This window comes from Malus sylvestris, chromosome 17 (assembly GCF_916048215.2).
Source record: "Malus sylvestris chromosome 17, drMalSylv7.2, whole genome shotgun sequence".
NCBI classification, from domain to species: domain Eukaryota; kingdom Viridiplantae; phylum Streptophyta; class Magnoliopsida; order Rosales; family Rosaceae; genus Malus; species Malus sylvestris.
In genome coordinates this window covers 2587676-2608312 of record NC_062276.1, presented here as the reverse complement: position 1 = coordinate 2608312, position 20637 = coordinate 2587676, and the positions used below count along the sequence as shown (strand labels likewise).

The following is a 20637-nucleotide window of genomic DNA, read 5'->3' as shown; positions in this document are numbered from 1 at the left end:
AGATTTCAAACTGTTGATTTTTTTATTTTGAGAAATTTTTCACTAATTTCAACTAAATCTAAATGAGTTGGTATACTCATCCCGTTACAAATTTCTATAATTCCCTTCAAAGGTAACCGATATTGATGTCGATATATCTATTGATTTTTTTAACCATAAAGTATAAATACATAGTGGTTTCTGTTTATAGTGGGAAACAGAAAGTAATTAGTAAATTGACTACCTAATTTACTTTAAAATTTGATTTAGCTATATATTTAGTCTTTTAGCAATCAATCACATCCAAATGAGTTGGTAGGTTTGACAAAAACAAAGTTAATAAGTTGCTTAAAAATTTGACTCATGGTAACCTCCAACATAGAGATCGTACTTGGGGAAAGTGCCAAAAGCTAAAAATCATGTAAGGGTCCGTTTGGACTAATTTCAAAAAAACTGTTTGGACTTGTTCGGAAATGTTTTTAAAATAAATAAAAATATTTTTACACAAAATATTTCTAGATTCAAAAAGCACTTATGTGTTTCTTACAAGAAGCACTTCAAGTGTTTTTTCAAGATTCATTTGCATTTTTATTGAAGATTGGTTCCAAATTTTCACAAATAGCTCTTTCAGTCATTTAAAAAACAGTCTAAATAAGCCCTTTGAATTTTCCATAAATGCTTTATTTGTTAAGAAGTTTGGAATAAAAACATGTTTTATTATACAAGTGATATATTTTAAGTACGCGAAGAAAAATCCAAACTTGAATTCAGAGAGGAGCACTTATAGCACACATGTTCGAAACTCTTCCTCGTAAATTAGAAGAATCCATAAAACATAAAATAATATTGTAATAAGAAAACTTTTAATGTCATTTAAGTCCCTTAATTTGGAAACTTTTTTTTAACCAAATGGGTTCTGAATGGAAATGAAATCTGGGCCGTCGAGAACTTGGGCTTTTTTTTATATGCGTCATTAAAGATAATCCATCCCTAATCCAGTAATTAGCATAGTAATGGTAACTGATTATTATTTATTAATGCAGATAAACCCTTATGGAAAACAATCCAACTACAACCTGCCTCGATTGGTAAGTCGGACTATTTTAATTATTTGAGTCAGATAAATTAGTTTGTGGATCATATAGTACTGACCAGACATTTGGTGTATATCGAACTAAAGACCAAATTTTATACTGTGTTTGGTATGTACTGAATAAGAGGATTTTATATTGTCATTATTCCAAATTTTAAAGAGAAGACGAGAGAGGAGGGACGATAGTACCTAGGGTTGAGATGATGGCTGAACACCGGCCACACAAAGGAGATTTGCAAATGATGCCTGAACGATAGCCATGCGAAGGAGATTTGCGAACAATCACCAGAATCGCTAGGGAGGGACAAAAAGAGCAAGCAAGCGTGTTTCCTACCCAACTAATTATACCAACATTTTGAAGATAATAAGTAAGCAGATGTGAGCTGTATCAAATTGGCTAACCCAGATTATTTTATCTGACTACTTCACACATAAAGACACTAGTCCGTACCATTTGAACTCACAATCCACACATAGCACATAAGGATGCATCTCTTTCTCTTATAATGCAGAGGTCACCTTTTTTGCCCGTCCTATCTTTAGACAACTACCATTTATAATTGCTTACAAAACTACGAGAGATCCAAATTATCCAGCTAAAAGGAAGTTTGTGGAATGACAATTATGTCATTACCATTTATTTGCCATGAACGTACATAATGGAGATGCCTACCGTCTCCGGTGTAAACATATGTCTTTTGTGAGGATAAGTAACATCTGCTTTGTCTGACACTTTATATTTGTCAAATTATATGAGTAACTACATTGACGTTTCTTTGTCGTAAACGCACCTAATGGATTTGTTTATTTTTTGTAATCAACTACATATATCCTTCACAAGAGATGTATACACTTACTCCATCTCACACCTCACATTTATCAAACTACAAGAGTAACTGCATTGATCACTAAAGTTGTCGTGAACGCACTAAATAAAGCTATATCTACTATCTCGAAAACTCACATACAACTTTCGTGAGAGATACGCATTTTGACACCTCATGTTTGTCGAATTATACGAGTAACTAATTTGTTAGTTTTTTGTCGTAAATGCACTTGATGGGGCCATTTACTGTCTCGAGCGCCTGAGTACATCTTTCACGATATGTTTACAGGCCTACTTTGTCTGACACCTTACGTTTGTTATACGAATGACTACATTGCCATTACGAGTAACTACATTAGGGTTACCTTGTCGTTAGTGAATTGAATGAAGTTGTCTACTGTCTGGAGAATCCTCTTTCATCAATTCATCTTTCGTATGTGACACGTAAGCCTACTTCGTTTGAGATAAGCACGCCTAACATCTGTCGTGACGCTGAACAAACCTATATCCACAAATCTCGAATGCCAAATTGCATCATTTACGAGAAATAGATACGCATGTCAGACACCTCACACCTGTCACAAATACAACACGTTTCTCAAAATAATTGATCACGTAAATCCGTAATCACCATGCATACCATGCCAGAAAGCTAACTACGACGAACAATACGAAAATTCATAACAGAGAGAGACACAACTTAATCTATAAAAAAGACATGCTAATGGAGTATTATTATACATGTGATATAACCGTATACAGTACAAAAACGCCCACAAGTCACGAGATTCATCCTGATAAGGAGAGATTCGTACTCTTGGGGAAGGTGAAGCCCAGTCTGCGCCTCTCCTGATTGGTCCACGTGTATAGCTGTCGCCTACGGCAGCCGGGTACACATATAAATCTCCGGTGAGTCCGCCCCCACTTTACCCTCACCTCACATCGCAGTTCAAAAAATTAAAGAAAAAAAAAAAAAAGTTTAGAGAGAGAGTGTCAGGTCGATACGGTCCGCTTTCGGTCTTCATTTCTGTGTTCTTTTTCCTCTGTGTGTTCCCTCGAACCCAAAAGCCAAAACCTCTCTTTTCTGTTCGTGTCAAATCTCAGCCGTCCGATCAAATGGTACGAGCACCGACCTGGAGCTCCGAACCCCGACTCGGATAAATGGAACTCACCGATTCAGCTGCCGACGAACTCAGAGCAGCGGCAGCCGCCGCCGCCAACGCCGAGCCAACTCGCTCCGTACTCGGCATCGATCTCAATGAGATCCCTTCCCCTTCCGAAACCCTACCCGATTCCTTCGACGTCGTGAGGTCTTACCACGACCACCCCTCGCCGCCGCCCGGGGGCCTGGCCGGAGTTCCCGGCTCAGCTCAAGGATCCGCATGCGCCGCCTGCGGCAAGCCCGAGGTTCGCGGGAACGTGGTGGTCTGCGACGGCTGCGAGCGCGGGTTTCACCTCACATGCGCGGGAATGCGCGGCCGCCAGGCGGTGAATCTGGTGGAGTGGGTCTGTGGGGACTGTTTGAGCGGTGGGGTTAGGAGCAAGCGGTGGCCGCTTGGGGTTAAGGCCAAGCACATTCTCGATATCAACGCCTCGCCGCCGAGCGACGTCGACGAATTCCCGGAAATGCGCGAATTGAGGTAGGGGATTTCATGCATTTGCTAAGATTTTCACCTACTGAACTTAATTTTGCTTTTTCTAGTTTTGCTTTCAATCTTTCGAGCTCGTATGTGCAAATTAATTTTAAAAAGGAATTGAGGTAGGGTTTTTAGACTTACCAAGAATGCCATGCTGTGTTTTTGTGTGGTTTACAACATTTCCCATCATAAATTTCATGCTAATAGTAATAGGCTAGTTCTTGTTGCAGCACTTAATTGCTATCAATGCATGCATGCAAGCATCTAAGGCCATGATCATGCCATTATTTAGTGATTGATTTGGAATGTTCTGCTTTGTGTTCGTGTGCCCGTGTTTTGCACCAGAAAGGCTACTCCTCATTCGAATGTTTGTTTTATATTTTTCGAAGCATCCGGCTTTAACTTAGATTATCACTCCAATTAACCACCTTTGGAATACCCAAAAAGGAATTATGCCCTATGGCCTTGAATTAGACCTAGGGAACCTCCATAGAAATTAGCCTCTCCGATTTCTCTTGTATGAGATCGAGAGGCGTGACATTTGTGTGCCTTTCTTGCTCTCTCTGTGCACGTGTCAGACAAAACACTATGCTACTAGCTCCGTGTGCACTTAAGAAATTCCAGTTTTGGCACGAAAAATCCACTTCCAAATCGATGCATTTTATATTGTTTACATATTTTGTGTTAATTGGGAAGTTTAAAACAAAGTTATACTCTTAAAATAGGACAGACCCGTAATAAGCTTCTTGTTTCTGACTACTTTATATTGGATTGTGGAATAAGAGCATAAACAACTGGGTAATGTCTGTTGTGAATATCACGTTTAAGAGTGGAAAAAACAGAACAAACTAGGGAACTGAATACAAAAAACCAAGGTAAACAACACCAAGAATTAACATGGTTTGGCTATGTGTGCCTACGGTCACGGGGCAGCAACAACAATATCACTATACCTATTATGAGTACAACGGATTATCTTGCCAAGCCTCTAGGATTAAGACTTGAGGAAAAACCTGAAAGAACAAGAAATAACTCTTTCTCTTTTCTCTTCTTTCACACACACTTTGCCCTTACAATATTCTCTCACTCTGACTGCTTGCGTGGTGTACAATTTATTGTTTACAAATTCCAATTCAAAACTAGTGTAATAGCCCCTTTATATAGACATAATAAAGGTCTTCAATAAGGAATACTAATCCTAATTGGAATCTAGTTATGAATCCTTCTCCAATTGAGAAATCAACTCCAATTAGGAAAACAAATTAAATTGGGAAAACAACTCCAATTGGGAAAACCAATCCATTGGGAAAACAACTCCAATTGGGAAATCAACTTAATCCTCTAAGATTATAGTTCCTAATAGACTTAGGACAACTCATCATGGGCTGGAAAAACCCAAATGTCTCATATAAACCATGTACAAAAACTAGAAAAGGGAAGCTTTTAACTTCTTTTTGGTCACGTGGTATTCGTATATATATATTTTTTTTTTTGGTATTATTCCTTTTGTTGTCGTGTTCCAGCTTAAAGCTGCCATCCATAAATCAAATTAAAACTGATAGAGCATAACTAGTGCCTTATCACTTGCATTTTCCTTAAGTGCTTCTAAAATTTATGCGGTGGTTGGGTTTTGCCGCAGCTTTATTTCTAAAACTAAAATGGTGGAGTTATTCTATATTATGGACCGTTTTCTTACGTTTTCTAAACTCGCCATGCTTGCCTATTTACTCAGTGGTTAATATTTTGATTACTTTCTTTAAATGTACGCCTTTTGTTGTTCTTTTTCTCCGGCTTTAAGCTGCTACCTTTAAAGCAACAGGCGAGCTTAATTATCATAAACTAGTGCCTTACCGCTTGCATGATCCATAAGCGATTCTAACATTTTTGTAGCTGGTATCGGTTTTTACGATCCAATTTTCTAAAACTAAATGGTAGAGTTATCTTACATTATCGACTGTTTCCTTACATTTTCTTAACTCGTCTTTATTGGCTCTTTTGTCTATTACTCATTGGTTAATATTTTGATAAATTTCTTTAAATGCACGTTGTCCATAAGTAGTTACTGCTTAAACTTATTTTGATTATAGAAAGCACACTCCCGGTGGTAATTCTTTTGGTGGCAATCCATTTGGTGCCCCAGTGACATATTCAAACTTCTCGTACTCTGGAAACGGATATGGGTTGGAAAAAGCTGCTGGGATAATGCCACACACAGCTAAAGTGGGCTTGGAAGATATATTGCACCATACACAGACTATGGGTGGAAGCTTTGAGGAATTAATTTCGAGGTTTTCGCTTGGAAAGCATAGTAATAACAATAATACAGCTATTAGAATGCCATCCCGGAGTCCAGATGAGATAGTTTTACAGGCTCTTAGAGATTATGTTTCTGAAAGGCATGGCGTACTGGAGGATGGTTGGCGTGTAGAATTTAGACAGTCAACAGCCAGTGGTGAACCGTATTTAGTATACTGTGCACCAAATGGGAAGACATTTGGTTCAGTATCTGAAGTTGCATATTTTCTTGGCTTGATGCCTAACTACAATTCCATGGGATCTGAAATAAAGAGGGAGGGGTCTCTTTCTAATACTGAGAAGACTTACGTATCTAGAAAAAGAAAGTCAAGACTCTTACATGCCAATGGATTAGCTGAAAATAAGGAAAGTTTGCTCAGAGGCTATTGCAAGGAGCTCCCTTCCAATGGTCTAAGTATGGAAGTTTCTGCCCGTTGTTTTGGAAATAATGTAAAACTTACAGAAGCTGGGACAGAAGAACATGGTTGCATTGGTTCTCGGCAAAGTGATGTAAGTTTATATGTTCTCTATTTGTTATAATGTAAAACTAATAATGATTCTGTGTAAGCAACATAACATGGATGTTATTTCAGCTTGTTTTACTTTTCTGATTTGTGTATGTTTTATTCTCCAGGGGGGATTTCCGGTGCAGTTTGAAGATTTCTTTGTTCTTTCTTTGGGAGAAGTTGATACAAGGCCCTCTTATCATGATTCTAATCAGATCTATCCTGTAGGTTATAAGTCATGTTGGCATGATAAGGTTACTGGTTCTTTATTTGTGTGTGAAGTTTTGAATGGCGGTGATTCTGGACCTGTTTTTAAGGTCAGAAGATGTTCTTGTTCTGCCTTGCCACCCAAGGGTTCAACTATCCTCTGTAGGCCACAACTTGGCAACTTTTACAGTCAAATTAATCAAGAAAGTCATGACTTGACTTTTGATAATGATGGAAGTATCCAGATGATTCTGTCAGATCCTTCGCCTAAGGAAAATGATATTTTGTCTTGCCTGAGGAGTTGTTCAGTTGAAGCCAGTGATGTCCAGACATCAGCTGAACCGCAACTTGAAGATAATTCCGTTTATGAAAAATCTGGAACTCTTTCATCTGCTGATTTAGGTATGATGGATGACATTGGTGAGATATCAGTAGAAGACCATTCTTCATCTGCAGCTTGGGAAATGATTTCAAAAAAAGTTGTTAATGCTTGTTCTGAAATATTTAAACAGAAGGGCATTCTTAAATTTTTCTGTAAGCATGTTGAAAATGCTCAGCGCTTCACAAATGAGGTTATAAAAAATGACAGTTGCAAAGTGAACCAATCTCCATTGGACAAGTTTTGTAGTTCACCAGGTTCTGTCAGCATCTCTTCTGAATTTCGAGCCGATGATGACCCTGGCTCTTTTTATGACGTACTAGCAAATTGGCTAGACCAGGATAGATTTGGTTTAGATGTGGACTTTGTGCAAGAACTTTTGGAGCAGCTTCCTGGTGCCCAATCCTGTTCTCAATATCAATTTCTTAACAATAGAAGTTCTAATTCTACGCAGCTAACTGTTGGAAATGGGCTTCTAGTGGTTAAAATGGGAGCTGGATTACATGGTAAAGAAGAAGTGTTAGATGGTTTGTTTAGGAGGTCCAAAAAAGTGAAGTTGGCCCAGGATCACCTCAAGAGTGGTCATCCACCTCCTCTTGGGAAGCCATTGTGCTTCAGGATTCCTCTTGCCCTTTTTGGCGATGTTTATCAGGTATGGGATGTTTCTTGTAGTTTTTCCATTTTATTATGTTGTGTTACTTTTGAGTTTGTGATACCACATGACTGACAGGCATGAAGCTTATTGGCCTTTTTTCTTTATCTACTCAGGTTTGGGAATTATTATCGCGCTTTGATGAAATTTTGGGTCTAAAGGAGGCTTTTTCGTTGGAAGAACTTGAGGAGGAACTTATTAACCCTTGGTTCGGCAGGTCAGATTTTTCAGAGAAGTTCGATAGGGAAATCCAAGGCACTCAAGCGTTAAATGCAAATGGAATTGATTATTCAAGTACTCAATTATCTTCTACCATGGACTCTGGCTCGACAATTTCTAGGAATAATCCACATGCATTCATACATATGGAAACTGGAGCAATGAAGGAGGCAGCTCAAGACAAAGTTGCATCTGTTACTTATAGCAGATGTTCTGGCATAGCGTTGACAAAGGCTCACAGATCACTGCTAAGAGTGCTCATAGGTGAGTTGCAGTCTAAGGTTGCTGCCCTGGTAGATCCGAATTTTGATTCTGGAGATCTGAAGTCAAAACGGGGAAGGAAGAAAGATGTTGATATTTCAATTCCTGTGAAAAGAGCAAAGCTTAATATACTCCCAATTAATGAACTGACTTGGCCAGAGTTAGCACGGAGATACATCCTGGCTGTATTAGCCATGGATGGTAACCTTGACTCGCCTGAGATTACTGCTCGTGAAAGCAGTAAAGTGTTTCGCTGCTTACAAGGTGATGGTGGAGTGCTCTGTGGGTCTTTAACTGGAGTAGCTGGGATGGAAGCAGATGCACTTGTAAGATCAGCTCTTATCCTTTCATGGTGTTTTAGTATTCCATCATTTAGTGCTGTTTACTTGTGTATTGTTGTAAATGAACCCCCATCTAAACCAAGCTTTGTTCTATCATCTCGGTTACATAGAGTTCAGCTACTCCCATCTCCCAAAATACAAACCTCTTTAACTTAATCAACTGCAGCTCCCCATTCAGAATGAAGGAAAAAGGAAATTTCTATAACAGTAGCTACTGCAGTCCACAAAGAAGCTTAAAATTTCACTCTATCCTGTAAAGAAGTCACTTCCTACCCTAGCTTCCTGAGAAAGTTATTATGTTCCTTTCTATCCAATCACCCCAAAATCGATAATAACTCCATACTTCCTCTAACATCAGGCATAATTTTTTTAGTATTTGACTGCGACAAGGGATTGAACAAGGTGTCCTCTTAAGAACCAACATACTATCTAGATTAGCTTTTGAATGTATCTGGTCTTCCCTTACGGCTGTAGCTGTTCACTCTGACAGTTGTGGCATATGACTGATAACATTTGAACGTGTTAGGTTGCACATAAGGCTTAGTTAATTGAATAGTTGAATTGGGAAAACCTGTGCCATATTGCAAATTGTTAGACAGTACTGTGCTCTATTGTATAGAAACAGTATCTGTACTTGTTAGGATGTCAGTTTTATGTGTCTTGTCAGTTACACTGAGGAAGTTTGATTCATTTCACCTGTCCAATTGATGGTAGAGCATTATGTATCTTTTTCTTTTTCCTTTCTTGTTTTTATGTGCCCCAAGTGTAGGTCTGGTACAATGACAGGTGACAAGAACTCATGTTAATCTGTTTCTTTACTTTTCAGTTGCTTGCAGAGGCTACGAAGCAAATTTTTGCTTCACTTAACAGAGGGAATGATGTACTTACCATAGAAGAGGAGGTGTCTGATGGACCAGGGGCTGTCGAGAAGAATTTGGGGGATGATGGTAACAATCCGCTATGGGCGCAGGTGCTGGAACCTGTTAGAAAGCTACCGACAAATGTCGGAACAAGAATCAGAAAATGTGTTTATGAGGCTTTGGAAAAGGATCCACCTGAATGGGCGAGGAAAATACTGGAACATTCAATCAGTAAAGAAGTTTACAAAGGCAATGCATCAGGACCTACGAAGGTGGTTTCTCATTAACATGATTATTACTTAGTTCTTCCTGGTTCAGTACATGATAGAATACAAAGATTCATTGTGAATGTAACGTGTGCATTGGCTGAATTTTACTGGGAATACGTGCTGTGGACATGTTTGCTGTTTTATAATACTCCTTTCAACTACGGTATTTTGAGGCAGTAATTTACATATAGGTCTAGGATGCAGTAACTTTGCTTATAAAAATAAATAAAAATTCTAAAATGCAATTTCTTTTGCATTCCTGCTGTAAAATGTAATTTGTTTGCTTGATTGGGTGGAAGGAATCTTTAAACCATCTCAAAACATATTTGCTTGGGGTACGCAAGATGAAATTGTGAATGCTCCTTAACTTGCTTCTTGCTTCATTTATGCCATCTTAAACATATTTTTCCCGTGAAGAAATGTTTGAATATTTAGCTCCTTCTTCTAAACTAAGGTTAGTAAGACTGTCTATATGTCCAATTTATGTTTATTTGTTAAACAGGTTATGGTAAGCATGATTCTAAATTAGAAATTCTTTCTTGTTGGTTGAGCACAGAAAGCGGTTCTGTCACTGCTAGCAGATGTATCGGGTAAAGCATTGCCACAAAAGGCTGAGAAGGGAAGAAAACGGAAGATTAATGTCTCTATTTGTGATGTTATCATGAAACAATGCCGCATTGTATTTCGTCGTGCTGCTGCTGCAGATGACACAAAGGTTTTCTGCAATTTGCTCGGAAGAAAGCTAATGAATTCAAGTGATAACGATGATGAGGGTCTTCTAGGATCCCCGGCCATGGTGTCTCGGCCTTTGGACTTCAGGACTATTGATTTGAGATTGGCAGCTGGATCCTATGGGGGATCACATGAAGCCTTTCTTGAGGATGTCAGGGAGGTCTGTTTTCTATGACAATTGGATTTCTTGAAATTTTTTACTGCACACTTCCGCATCTCTTAGAAACATTACTGAAACGTTAAAGCTGTAAACTTCTGTTTACTTAATTTATATGGTTATATTATTAAAAGTTAATATCTGGTATTTCATGATTGTGGTGGATCCCATTTTTAATCTGGTAAAGTCCATTAGTTATAATCGTTACTTTCACTTTGCAGTTATGGAGTAATCTACGTATTGCGTATGGGGATCAGCCTGATTTGGTTGAGTTGACTGAGAAGTTAGCCCAAAATTTTGAAACATTGTACGAGGAGGAGGTATGTACCTTTCTATCCCTTATCCCTACATAGGCACGCTGGTTGTTCACTATCCAATTACAAGCATTTAATTCAGTACTGTACCAGATTCAGTTGTTCTTTCAATGCAGGTTGTCCCTCTTGTTCATAAGCTTGCGGAGTATTCAAAGTTGGAAGGCCTAAGTTCTGAAAGGAGAAAGGAAATTGATGATTTACTTGCTTTCACAAATGGGATTCCCAAAGCCCCTTGGGATGAGGGAGTATGCAAAGTATGTGGCATTGATAAAGATGACGACAGCGTACTGTTGTGTGATACTTGTGATGCTGAGTATCATACTTACTGTTTGAATCCTCCTCTTGCAAGGATCCCGGAGGGAAACTGGTATTGCCCCTCTTGTGTTGTTTCTAAACAAATTGTTCAAGATGCATTGCAACATCGTCATGTCATTAGAAGACGACGTAAAAATTACCAGGGAGAAGCTATCCGAGTTTTCTTGGAGACACTTGCACATTTAGCAGCGAAAATGGAAGAGAGCGAGTATTGGGATATCAACGTGGACGAGGTTTGCATATTGATGCCTTCATGCATAATTTTTCTAGTCACACTAGCAAGATGGCTGATCACAAGTGATTGCATTGTCTTGTTGGTCCAGCCAAATTTTTGTGGATTTGGCAGTCCATTCAAAATCACCCTATTTGTGCTTCAAGTAAAGCTTTATTTCAGATAATGTGGTTCTCCTTGCCTCTCTTTGCATTCGTATAGGCTGACTTTTTCTGGTTGTTGACATAGTGGCTGTGCTATTGGATTTTCTGTTTTTATGTTATTGTTATCGCTTATTGTCTAGCTAACGAGTGGACCACTGAATTTTGTGCTTTTGTGATGGTGAATTATTGTCATTTTAATCATTGTTTATAAACTTAACAGCTTTCCCTTTGCTTGCGCTTGCAGAGAACATTCCTGCTGAAGTTCTTATGTGATGAGTTGCTTAATTCAGCAGTTATCCGTCAGCACCTTGAGTATTGTTCTGAGACATCGACTGAATTGCAGCAGAAATTGCGTTCTTTATCTGTAGAATGGAAGGTCCTCAGGTCCAGACAAGAAATTTTGGTTTCAAGAGCTGCAAGGGTCGATGCTAGTGCCAATATAAGGGAAGGGCTTTCGGCTTCAGTTGAAACCAATGAAAGATGTCTTCGTCAATCACAGGCTTTGAGTGGCAGGTCTAACTCCTTAAATGCAGTCTCTGATGATTCGGCACTAGAGGGTGCTCAAGGGATTGATAAATACCCATCTGTCAGTAATGCAGAATATAATAGCCAACATATTGTAGACACTGAAGTTAGGGAAAAAGATGTCCATGCTGCTTCAGATGACATCTCTGCACCTGGGAAGTATTCTTCAAATATGGCTTCTGATAAAAGCGAAATATCCTCTAGACAAATCGAGTTACCTTCATCAAATTGTTTGCCACATGAAATCAATGGGCCTAGTAAAGAAGTAGGTTGTGTTGGTCATCCACAAGACGATGTTGAAATGGATGTTTCTCTGCCTTTAGATCAGAAAGGACTTAGTATCCCGTCAGATGTGAGGAGTAATCATGTGGGAGAGCAGATGTCACCTGCTTCTGTGAATGAATCACAATCCTACCACCTTGAGTTGAACTCTGTCAAAACTGATTTATCCCTTTTGGAGGATTCGATTGCCAGTACAGAATTCGAGCTTCTAAAGGTGTCAGTTCGGAGGGAGTTCCTAGGAATTGATTCCCTTGGTGGTTTATACTGGGCTTCAGCTCTTCCGGGCGGACATGGTCGGATTATTGTAGATCGAAGTGTGTCATTGAAGCATGGTATAAATGTGAAAGATTGCAGAGACTCTGTGTGGAGTTCTGTTGCACAGAGTTGTGGGCCATCTGGTATGGGTAGCTTGCCGTTAGAGGGGTCCAAAGTTGGCTGTCCGTATTTATTTGAACCGAACAACAGCATTTCGTTTAGTGCCCCTTGGGTTTCTTATCAAACTGATGCAGAAATTGAAGAACTTATAGGTTGGTTAAAGAACAAGCACCCTAAGGAAAGAGAGCTGAGGGACTCGATTCTGCACTGGAAAAGGTCAAGAATCCGAAAGTTTCAGAAAATTAGAAGCCAAGGACAGGATGAGCTCCTAACTACTATTTCAGTGACTAGAAATGCTGATAAAACTGAAATTTCTGATTGTCTTGGTACTAGGGCAGCCACTTTGCTGGAGGAGCTGTATGGTCCATGCTCCGAGATGGAAACCGCCGACATCTCCAAAAAGTGGGGAAAGAGAGCTAGAGTAACCAATGATGAGAAAGGGTACCGGTGTGAATGTTTGGAACCCATTTGGCCCAGTAGACACCATTGCCTATCTTGCCACAGAACCTTCTTCACGGATGCTGAACTTGAAGGGCACGATGATGGTAGGTGCATTCCAGCTTCAGCAGCCTGTGAGAAGGGAAAGGAAATAAGTGATTCTAAGTGTGAGATGAATCAGGAAGAGCGCAGAGGTGAACTGAACTGTGTTGAAACTTCCAAAAGTGCATGTCCTGAGCTTAGTGCGAAGTTGATTAAGTTTCAAAACGGAATGTTAGGTTGCCCATATGACTTTGAAGAGATCTGTTCCAAGTTTGTGACCAATGATTCAAACAAGGATTTGATACAGGAAATAGGTCTTATAGGTTCACAAGGAGTTCCATTGTTTGCCCCACCTTCTCCTTATCTGAGTGATTCTACGCTAGCGATACTATCTCAGAAAGATGTCAGTGCACCTGGTCATGGACTGGAGGCGGCTGAACAGCTAGTTTCACAAGGAAAGACTAATGTTGATATTGCATGCAGTAGCAATCTATCCAGGACAGGTGATGGAATGATGTTGCTAAATGCTAACAAACTAGCTTTGGGATTTCTGGAACGAGGGAAGAAAAGACATTCAAATAGCCATTCTTCTGTTATGGGGGCTGGTCGTTTCTGTGTGGTCCCCCAATCTTCTTTGAGGCCCTTGGTTGGCAAAGTTTGTCAAATTTATAGGAGACTCAAGATCAATCTGCTTGATATTGATGCCTCACTCGCTGAAGAAGCTCTAAGACCATCAAAGGCACAATTGGAAAGGAGATGGGCCTGGCGTGTGTTTGTTAAATCAGCTGTGACAATATATGAAGTTAGTATTAATTCCCTTCGTTCTTTATTTGAACAGTACTTTCATAATCTTTCTCATTCTAGTAAATACGTTTGGGCATCTTGCATTAACCATCTATTAGCTAAGTAACTAGCTTTGCTTATTTGAGGTTGCTAGTTCTGTTACTAATTTAGTTATGTGGTGGAGTATTCTTAGGCCCTCTGATAGAAAGTTGTAACATACATCAAGGGTTATGTTGCAAAATGTGATGTTGCTACATTTATTTACCTAATATATACGATTCTTTGTCAATTTCTTGGCATGACGCAAAAACATGCTTGGTTTTTTCAGATGGTCCAGGCGATGATTGTGCTGGAGGACATGATAAAGACCGAGTATCTAAGGAATGAGTGGTGGTATTGGTCATCATTTTCAGCTGCTGCCAAAATTTCTACTATGTCTGCACTTGCCCTGCGTATATACTCCCTTGATGCTGCTATCCTGTATGAGAAGATGTATCCAAGTTCAGATCTCACCGACAAGTTGGAGCCCAGCAGCGCACTGGACCTGAAGCTGCTTCCAGTTTTGGATTCAGCAGAAAAAACAAGGTTAACTAGGAAATCTAACAAGAAAAGAAAGGATACAGAGGGTTGATCTTTGGAAGTGTGATTCTGAGTTTGTGGAGATTAATCCGGACAGGGTTGTTCTCGGTGGACGTGAAGCAGCAGTGGGTGGTAGTGAAAATGACCGTCGCACCACATATTGGGTGGCATTGGACCAGAACAAACCAGACAACTAGTTTGGCCAATTGAAGGTGGTCACTGCTGCTGCTGCTGAAGCGTTGATCTGTACATAAAAGGTAAAGCTTACATGCTAACTTGGATGCGGAGTATGAAAGCAGTGTTTGTACATTATCTGCTTAGAGGATTCGAGTACCCAGACAAATTTGATATGTGCAGATCGATCCAATTTTGCAATGTTTTCTGCTGCAGCTTTCAGAATTGTTGCTTGGAAAGGGAGAAAAGGAATCAACTGGCGAAAAGAGCGAGACCAATATATAGGTATAGTGGGAAGTGGGAACTTGGTGTAAAAAGACAGAAAACAAAAAAGAAAAAAAAATTGGCAAATGTTGAGCTGTTGAGCTAGGCAGGTTTTTAGTCAATATTTTCATTCTTTATACATCTCTCTCTCTCTCTCTCTCTCTCTCTCTCTCTCTCTCTCTCTCACACATAAAATGGCAGTTCTGGAGGTATTTGTGGCTGATGAATCTCTGGGTTTCACTGTTGTACTTGGTGAGGACTCGGGTGTTGCTATTGGCACTCTTTTCACATGTGATATACTTAGGTTATTGATTCTCGGTGCTTTGCCAGCCAACCAATTTTCTATTCAGGTAGTCTGCGGACGCTGCACTCTGCTGCCAGCCTCCCTGTTGTAGCCGAGAACAGGTAATAGAAGTGCATTGTTTGTATTGTCATGACGTGCAATTTTTCGTGGGAAGAATTATGTGGTTGCTTAGAATTGCTCAGCTTCTGGTTGGCAATGTTGTCTGTGACTTAGGTAAGGTACATAGGACCAAGAAGGCTAGGTTTGTGAGCTTCTTTGAGCATCATTGTGCTTTACACGCCGGTCTGTTGGACCTTTTGTTCAACCGACCGGACGTTTCTTTTCGCTTGATTGAGTACATGTGGTGTCGTATTCGTTTCCTCTCTAGCCTTGGCGATGACCGGTGCAGTGTGCTAGTCTTTCTTCGTTCTTTCTATATAGCAGATGATTTTGTATATGTAAGTTGATTCCGGTTTGGGTTCACCCTACATGGGATTGGCTAGACTAGCTGATAACGTTTTGGAGGTTGGTCACCTCTTAGAAAATGGTCCCTGAGATGGACACGCTTTGCTTCGCGATGGTCTCAAATGTGTTCCAAGTTTGTGGTTTATCCCATTGAAGAACTCGGGATTGTTCCGATTTAGTAGCCATAATCGGAAACCAACCCTTCTCTTTAGCGGCCAAGCGACCGGCAGTAGATCCGTCACCAGAGAATGACGTGAGCGTTGTAGGACTAAAGAAGAGACTTATATTGACATCTTTGCCCACAAATATGAAGTCGATGAGGAAAACACTTTATTTATGAACGAACACTTTCAGGGGGCAATAGTGTAATTAAGCGTAGCTATAATATGTTTATCGACCCACGCAGCAACGCCATACATGCAACCATCTTAAGCAAATAGGTAGTACACTTCAATTTAGGGCGACTAGGACCACACCCACCACCCCAAAGAAACACCCTCCTCCTGTGCTGCTTGCTGCTCCGCCGCTGCGACTGCAAAGACATCGGAGAAGTAACCCTGGCCGTCATCGCTACCATCATCTTCTTCTGAGTGGACTCCGCTGTGATGATGTTCTACATGATCATGTGGCGCCACATATTGATGATGATGATGATGGGTATCATGATCATGAGGGTAGTCGTTATGGATGTTGTTTGGGAAATTATAGGAGTCACCGCTGTCCACAGGCTGAGCGCCTTCGGCCTCGTCCACCACGGCACTTCCTCCGCTCCCTGAGCTCAGGCGGTCCTCCGCCTTGATGGTGCAACTGTGCTGGAGACTAGTTATTGGAACAACCTCCGTCATCTGATCGCCCGCTGGAAGAAGAGGGCCACGCTTCTCGTCATCGTGGTCAGCCCCTGCAAATGTTGCTGCTTTTGTGCTATTAGCCTCCTCTTTACCTCCAAGCTTCTCGTTTATGGAAACCACCTGTATTTATTTATTTAATATATTTAATCAATTCCAAATAATTTTAGGGAAGTGTTATTGGCACTCCAAAAATCTCATTCTACACTCCTCACAAGTATATTTTTCTTTCCTAATATAGAATGTTTGAAGTGTAGAATGAGATATTTGAAGTGCTAATAACAATTCCCTAATTTTATAGTAATTAAATCATATAAACAACTGTGTGGCACTTCTAAGAAACATTCACACTTCGATTTGGAAGCTACCTTACGAATATTATTTAAAGGGAAAGTATATGGAAAATGATCTCATGGAATGAGTTCACCGCTAGTGTGACGTTTGTGGTGGCTACTAATATAAAATCATGTATACATAATATTGTATTTGTAGTCGGAGAAATTATTGTAACAATAAACTTGTTTCATGAAAGCCTGTCTCACAAAAATACTTAATAAGGAGGAATGATGATGAAAAGTCCACTCACCATTTTATATCGTGCATCTTTTTATATATAACTCGGGAAACAAATACCATAGTATATTCGATCTGTGACTCAGAAAGTGGCCTTTTATTTTTATATTCACAGTGGGGTTTGAAACTTATGCTATATTGGATGGAAAGGTGTATATTATTTTCGAATCTGATATGTATGGACCACAGCAAATTTCATTTGCTTTAGCTTAGTGCATGTTCTCCATTTCAGTATGGCGGAAACATTGTCCGATATACTAAGTATCATAATACAAATAGTTGAAAACTTTTATTTTAAGTATTTAACCACTTTTATTATTAACACTTGGTGTATCGAGCTGTATTCTCGGCACAGTAAAAATCTCTCTACTAAAAGAATACAATACATAATTGTTGGAACAATAAAAATAATATATTATTATCAATCTTATAAGATAGCTATTGAATTGCACAATAAATATTTTGAAGTACTAATAATAATTTTCTTTCAAATAATATCGACTTCGAAAGTATTTTAAGAATATTGAATATTTTGGGAATGAACTCAGAATTATGATTACCTGGGATTTGAGTTTCTGATTCTCCTTGAGGATGGAGTCGTAATTAGACAAAAGGGTGTCATAAGAAGATTTGAGAAGGTCGTAGTCCCGCTCGAGCTGCTTGGTCTTCCACCGAGCGCGGCGGTTCTGGAACCAGACGGCCACCTGTCTCGGCTGCAGGCCTAGCTTCTTGGCCAGCTGCGTCTTTCGCTCCGGCTCCAGCTTGTTCTCTGTCTCAAAGCTCTTCTCCAGCATATGCACCTAATCATTTTGATTAAAAAGAATCAATACTCTGTGATCTCGTAACAGTGACATGATTAATTTACAGCCATCAGATTGGTTTTATTACTATGATCATATTCATAAATGATGATTTGATTGCATGTTACTATAATAAAGTCAAACAGAAGAGAACAAAGTTGAGATAGATCAGATACCATCTGATGAATCGATGCTGAACAGATGAATATGCCAGCATCAGAATATATACAAATATATATATGTCTGTGTGTGTGTTATGGTCACCATCCATTCAAAAGCGAATAATATTTTGCATATTTGAGCCAAAATGAGCATATCCAAATATTTAGGGTTTGTTTGAGGGAAAAAAAAACTTTAGAGTTTGTTTGATAATTATTTCGATTTTAATTTTCAATTTTTAGTTTTAGGTTCTTACTTTTCACTTTTTTAAAATAATAAAATCATGTTCAGTAACTATTTCATCAAAAAGTAGTTTTCAGTTTTGGTTTTTTTGAAAACTAAAAATTTGAAAGTAGTTATCAAACAAGATTTCGGTTTCAGATTTCAAAAAAGTGCAGAAACAAAATGATTATCAAACGGCGTTTAGCTTATTTAACGTTGAAGGAATATTATTGTAAGGCAACTTATAGATATGAAAGAAAGGTAGATGTGAGTTAGTTCAAGGATAGTGCTATTCACACATCAATTTTTACCTTCTACATATCCTTGTTAATTTCTTGTCGCTGATCTTTCTACAACTCATTCGATCCAACAACCGAAAATTGAGAGGAATGTGTAAAAAGTAAAAATAGGTATGCGGATAACGCTATCCTTGTTTATGTGACTTGAATAAGTTCAAATCAAGTTCATGTAGATTAGACACTAGTGAAAAAACACACTGATAGCCACAGATAACCCTAGCTCTTGTTCTGGTGACACAATGGGTGTCAGTCACGACAAATCGTTCTTGCGTGCTACTGTCACCGGACTTTTTACAGTTATTTGTGAGTTTCTACTGTTTGTAGAAAGACGAGTGACATGTACAAACCTGGTCAGGAGTGAGGCGGCGCTTCTTCTCCGGCAGCTGCTCGTCGTAGTATTCCTCGTCGAACAGTTCGTCCTGCGACGAGGAGGAGCTGAAAAAAGGTCGCCTCCTCGAGCTCTCCTGATCCATCAAACCCATCATGGATCTTGGCCCTTCATTATGAACAATCAACATCCATAAACATTAGTACTAATCAATCAATAATAAGCTACCATATGTAATTAACAAAGTCAAAATTTAACCAAGTAATCACCTCGAAAAACGTGATCAGGATTCCCGAGGAACAACATGTTGCCACCACCACCTTGCTGGCAAACAGACGGCGAAGGCTCAAAGAAAAGACGGCCCGGCTCCATCATCTTTTCCGGCTAAACAACTGATCTCTTGATCTTCCTATGGTGAACTCCGAGCGCAGGCGGGAAGGGGTGGCGCGTGGGATGTCCGCCGTTGATTCTTGCTTATAGAGTGAATATTAATATGTACTTTGTTTTAAGTGGGTGTGGAACTAATTAGAAAATCATAATCTTGTGGCGGAAAAAACTGGTGCTCCAAAGTAACCTCGCCGGAACCTCCAAAGGACATATACAAAATCCCATCACACCACCACCGATTTTTTCCAGGTTGCCCGAACTACCGTTATGGCGGAGAGATATATATAGTAATATTGAAGCTTTATTTAAGACGAGTTCAATAGTATAGAGTACCAGTCTAACGCTCCAAAACCTCCATGGAAATTGAGAGGGAAAGGTCGCCGGAGCTTAAACAAGAGTTCACCGGAGAAGGAGGATAGGATTTACAGAAAGTGGTGGTGGAATTGGGATATCGTGATCAGGGTGTCGCTTCTAGGTGTTTTTTGCAACTAAACTTGAAAGAGGGGACTATAGCGCGTTTTATATCCGTTGCATGCGTGTGCAATGTCGAAAATGCCCTTTGAAATTGACTTCCATGGCATTTTCTCATTGGATATTTGAGTATTTTTAGTAATTGTTGGACTTGAGTGCATAGTGCATGTGGAAGGTGCTTACGAGACGCTACAAGAAAACATTAGCTACAGGCAAGCAGAGTTGGTGTGGAAAACCATTTGCCACAATTCCATTTTCTTTGTGTTACTAAATATATTTAATTTATTAACTTTTTTACACAAAACTGAGTGTAAGGACTTGTTTAAAAGTGTTTTTTTTAAAACAAAAAAATGCTTCTAAAATAATTGAAAGTTTTTTTTATGAAATTAATTTTGGGTTTCAAAAGCACTTTAATTATTTTTTAGAAGAAACACCAAATACGTGCTTCTTGCAAGAAGCACTTAAAGTGTTTTTCCATAATCGACTTGGATTTTTAATTATTCATGATTGGTTTCAAAATCATTTTCACAAAAAGTTTTTCAATCATTTTAAATGTACTTACAAAACGCACCGTAAGTTAATCGGAGTGCATGTAATAAAATCTTATTTTATGTAATTTAAACTAAATTATAATGTTCTTTGGAAAAATAAAATTAAAAAATAGTAACTTCGACTCTTGTTTCCATTAATTAAAAGTGAAAAAAAAAAAGTTGCCTAAAAAATAAATTTTTTATTTTCAAACAAATTTCACGTAAAAAAGCCTTGAAATACGTTTTCTAAAGTGCTAATAACAACTTACAATTTTAAAAAAAATGAATATATATATATATATATATCTTTTTGTTTAATTTAATTTTTACATGACAAAGTGTCTATTTCTACTTCGTCACATCCAACAAATTACGAAAGCCTTATTTCTTTTTGAA

At 39.0% G+C, this 20637-nt stretch overlaps 2 protein-coding genes across 4 annotated transcripts; one reads left to right on the top strand and one right to left on the bottom strand.

Annotated features, from left to right (window-relative positions):
* The first annotated feature begins 2786 nt into the window (after positions 1-2786).
* On the top strand, positions 2787-15020 carry LOC126610587 (methyl-CpG-binding domain-containing protein 9-like). Of its 3 annotated transcripts, none has more exons than XR_007618580.1 (11): positions 2787-3538; positions 5623-6340; positions 6465-7574; positions 7691-8380; positions 9222-9527; positions 10081-10416; positions 10635-10733; positions 10844-11275; positions 11662-13881; positions 14191-14698; positions 14832-15020. XR_007618580.1 is itself a non-coding variant. In XM_050278688.1 (10 exons), exons 1-10 carry the CDS (start codon positions 3060-3062, stop codon positions 14491-14493), a joined length of 6693 nt encoding a protein of 2230 aa, XP_050134645.1. In that variant the 5' UTR covers positions 2787-3059; the 3' UTR covers positions 14494-15020. The 3 variants fall into 3 exon arrangements, 1 of the variants encoding a protein (XP_050134645.1); XR_007618579.1 differs by having other exon boundaries at positions 14799-15020; XM_050278688.1 differs by having other exon boundaries at positions 14191-15020.
* A 915-nt stretch (positions 15021-15935) lies between these two features.
* Positions 15936-19724, bottom strand: LOC126610588 (homeobox-leucine zipper protein HAT5-like). Its single transcript, XM_050278689.1, has 4 exons — positions 19123-19724; positions 18873-19021; positions 17606-17845; positions 15936-16595 (listed from the first exon to the last, which is right to left on the bottom strand). Exons 1-4 carry the CDS (start codon positions 19226-19228, stop codon positions 16092-16094), a joined length of 999 nt encoding a protein of 332 aa, XP_050134646.1. The 5' UTR covers positions 19229-19724; the 3' UTR covers positions 15936-16091.
* Between the last annotated feature and the right edge of the window lie 913 nt (positions 19725-20637).